Source organism: Vollenhovia emeryi, unplaced genomic scaffold, assembly GCF_000949405.1.
Source record: "Vollenhovia emeryi isolate VEMERY1.0 unplaced genomic scaffold, V.emery_V1.0 DF939120.1, whole genome shotgun sequence".
Classification (NCBI taxonomy): Eukaryota; Metazoa; Arthropoda; class Insecta; order Hymenoptera; family Formicidae; genus Vollenhovia; species Vollenhovia emeryi.
In genome coordinates this window covers 1,927,853-1,931,660 of record NW_011967246.1, presented here as the reverse complement: position 1 = coordinate 1,931,660, position 3,808 = coordinate 1,927,853, and the positions used below count along the sequence as shown (strand labels likewise).

At 40.9% G+C, this 3,808-nt stretch overlaps 1 protein-coding gene across 1 annotated transcript; it reads right to left on the bottom strand.

The window, feature by feature from the left end:
- Positions 1-326: 326 nt before the first annotated feature.
- Positions 327-3,542, bottom strand: LOC105570538 (COPII coat assembly protein SEC16). Its single transcript, XM_012027815.1, has 5 exons — positions 3,398-3,542; positions 2,386-2,778; positions 2,143-2,285; positions 845-1,569; positions 327-691 (listed from the first exon to the last, which is right to left on the bottom strand). The coding sequence occupies exons 1-5, from the start codon at positions 3,540-3,542 to the stop codon at positions 652-654; spliced, it is 1,446 nt and encodes a 481-aa protein (XP_011883205.1). The 3' UTR covers positions 327-651.
- Between the last annotated feature and the right edge of the window lie 266 nt (positions 3,543-3,808).

Below are 3,808 nucleotides of genomic sequence, written 5' to 3'. Positions count from 1 at the left end.
CATCTTCCGCGGCTCCGCTCCCCTCGCCCTTTGGAGAACGTGGCGAACGCGTGCTGCAATCTGGCGACTTCAATACAAAGCGTATGGATGGACCGTGCGATATCTTGCGAACTCTTTACCGTCGATAGAAATTTCCCGTATAAATAATTTGTTTTATCCAAACTCTTGATTAATTGTTAAAGATGGAAATTCTGTATTTCCATTCAGATCTTCTTAGATTCTATTAAGATCATTCGCTTGGATCTGTTCTTTGTTTACTTATGTGTTTACTGTAAACTGGATTGGGAAAATTGGGATTAAAACGTAAAAAAATTAAAGGTGTGTACAAAAGAGCGATAGACGTTTAGCTTATATTTATTTACAAATTGGAAAACTTTCGCTTCCTTCGTAGCATAGTACATTGAGGGTAAATGCAAAGTAAGATATGCGGAGTAAAATATGAAAAATCATTAATGACATATCTCTACTTCGTTATTTATTTTGTTTCAGGCCCTTTCATTATCGTTCTCGAGAAATCGCTGTCAAATTTGCTTACTAATAATTCTTTAGCTATTGCTTGAAGTTTTAATTAAATATTATCGCACAAATAGTGAAATGGAAGATGAATATGGTGTTTTTATAAAAATATCATTTTTAATTCGATGTACGTCCTTAGGGCAAAATGGTAGGAGGTATAGGTGTAACAGGTTCACTGAAATAGAAAAAAATACATCAATTTAAGTCGCTGCTTTAGATAATCGTATTAATATATACAGTGTGTACTTTGTTTTCTTTGAGTAAACTCGAATGTGTATCCAAAAAAACAAAGAATTTTAGAAAATATACATTAAAGAAACGGCCTTACCATATCGCAATTTTGAAAGGCATACATTTGTCCGATAGTTTGTCGTATGAAAGTCCCGGTGTACATTCCACCACTATGGGCTTGTTGAGTCTACAAATAACCACCTTAGTGCAATAGTTATTGAGCTTGTACACGTCGCCATTTTGACACGGGGTACTCATTAGCTCGGGTGGTATCTCTTGAAGTAGAGTCCATGGATTCGACAAACTGGAAGTTTCTATCGCGTCATGTGTGGACTGATCGTCTAATGCTGGACTATCAGTTAATACTTCTGGTTCCTGCGTCTCTTTGTCGATCTCCTGTTGAGTCGCTAGGTTTCGCTGATGCCAGGAATCGGATTTGGGTTGGTTCAACCAAGAATTCGCAGAATACGAAGGGGGCGGTGATGGGTAAGGCTGCGGCTGATAGCCTGGTGGTTTAGGGGGATAGGTTGATGGCTGTGGCGCATAAGTCGGTGGTTGAGGCTGGTAAGTCGGCGGTTGGGGCTGGTAAGTCGGCGCTTGGGGCTGGTAAGTCGGCGCTTGGGGCTGGTAAGTCGGCGCTTGAGGCTGGTAAGTTGGTGGTTGAGGCGGATAAGTCGGTGGCTTGGGAGGAGTGGGCGGCTTAATAGGAGCATAGGTAGACAACGGCGGAGATTGAGTTGGCAGTTGTGTAGGCTTGAGTGGTTTCGGTGTGGCTGTGCCTTTGCAATTCACGTTGTATTGATAGTCGCAGACGTTCAGTATCTGGAAGATAAAATTGTAAATGCTACCGTATTACGTGTACGTATGTCATGTGTTTCAATAATCTAGTAGTGAGTATATTCAATTAGATTTCAACATTAGGTTCTAATTTTCAGAGTTGAATTGTTTCGTATAAAACATTACTTAAATTTATGAACATTAAAATATATTTTAATGCTTTAGAATTACATTTTTTTAGAAATCAGTAAAGTGGAAAAAATATTCTAAAAATTCATAAATGAAATACGGGAAAGTGGGATCTTATTTTAGAACTTTTGTGATTTTTATGCTGCTTTTCAAAGAAAATAAAATTGTAAATAAATGATTTTTATGTAACATTTGAATGATCCATGATATCAAAATTACTTTAAGATGTGATATAAAATTCTCTCTATAGTGATATATTATTTTAACTCTTCAATTTTTTCCGTAAAAATAGATTAAATAGAATATACATATAAGGAAGATTTTTCGAGATCTATTCGAAGCAGCATTGAGCCACACTATTGCGTCACTGCGTGAGTTAAAATTCAACGAGAGTTTACGCGCGCCGGGTTTTGTAGAATAAATTCTTACGTCACTGTAGACCAAACCGAGAGGGCAGTAGAATTTGATGGGTTTGCCCGCGGCACACACATAGAATTCCGAACAGTTGGTCGAGCTTCTGTAACGTCCATTCGGATCCGGACATAACTTCGATCCCGCCGGCAACGGTGGCTCTGCCAAGTAACAGAATTATTCCCTTACTTAAATTAGTCATCGCGATTATCGTCGTAATTGTGAGCGGGCGATTTGCACCGCGCGATTATCGACACTCACTCGGCGTGGCGGGCAATCGATCACCGCAGCGTACGTTGTACGCGAAGTCGCAGTAACCGGCGACGTCATTGAACAGCAGTCCGGCCGGGCAAGTTTGTTCGACCACCACGTCATCCCAGCAATTTAGATAGTTAGCGCAGCTCTTCGGGCTCGAGTACTGGCCCCTCAAGCCCAGGCAGCCCGGCGGGGGTTTATACGCCGGTGGTGCCGGTTGCACCGGTGGTGAAATGGGATTCGGAAGCTCATTCGTGTCGCCCGGATTGCTCGGGAATCCAGGATACTGTCTGACACTATTGAGAACGATCCTGTTGTTTCCCGACGTGTCGTTCTTCCAGGTGTCCGCACGGACATTCAATTTGTGGCTATCGAAGTTGTTCCATAGGCTTATCAATTCTGAAATTTAATGGCGGTTGTTCCGAGAGACGCTCGTCGTTACCTTTGATGAACGGCAGTTTAATATTATATCAGCTTGTGTGTGATTACAGTTAAGAATTGATAATTAATAATAAAGGGTAATAATTTTGTCTACGATTTAAAATCGTAGAAAAATTATTAACTTGTGCATGTGTAAATAATAAACAATAGGAAATATTATTTTAGAAATTGACTTTTATGAACTGCAAAGTAACATTGACACTAAACTTGGTAAAACTAGGAAAACGAATTATTAATATTCCATTAATCATAAAAGAATAATTGGTGATATTATATAATTAATTTATATGCAAATACAATTTACGTAACGTGCTTGAAACAGAATGTACATAACGCAAATATATAACGCATCGAATAAAATATATTAAAAGTCGCTTGAAAAGATACTTGAGGTGTTAGAGTTGGCTTTAAATTTTAAATTATTCTTGTATTTTTTAGCGCATTCGTGTAGTCTAAACGAACTTATGTGTGTGTATTAATTTACTGCAAGAAGTTTCTATAACAATTGTTTCTACAATTGTTGTAGAAACCTCTTGCAAAATTCTAGAGTCGCAACTTGGAAACCGCTGACACTGACCTTCGGGTTGTCCAGCGAAGGCGAACTGTCTATCGACGAGCGACGCTGACGGCGTCGGTTTCGTCATAAATCTGTCTCTCCTCCGAGCCGCGTCAACGAGTCCTAGGGCAAGGGCCACAAAAACCAAAATCACGGTCACTCTCATCTTGTAGTGCTCCTAATTTTTCCTCCCTTCGTCTTCCTTTTCTTCACCGACAGTTGTCAGAGGTCGGCGCCCTCCACCAGGATGAACGTCGCCCTTCTCAAAGGCTATCTTCCCGAGATTATCTTCGCGGGTGATCTGAATTGGTCGGCACCGATAATCCTTGAGGTGGCGCGAATCCAGACGCACGGTGTCCTGATGCTGGATGGGCTGGACCTCGTCGCTTCCAGGGCCTTACATAGGGCGGCCCCCACCGCCGCCTCTCGTAG

What these genes read in the sequence shown, in the direction of transcription:
- LOC105570538 (XM_012027815.1), bottom strand. Translation starts at nt 3,542, where the DNA reads ATGAGAGTGACCGTGATTTTGGTTTTTGTGGCCCTTGCCCTAGGACTC. An exon ending in CTTCGCTGGACAACCCGAAG is followed by an intron (nt 2,779 to 3,397) that starts GTCAGTGTCAGC and finishes ATTAAATTTCAG; the next exon opens with AATTGATAAGCCTATGGAAC. An exon ending in TCGATTGCCCGCCACGCCGA is followed by an intron (nt 2,286 to 2,385) that starts GTGAGTGTCGAT and finishes GTTACTTGGCAG; the next exon opens with AGCCACCGTTGCCGGCGGGA.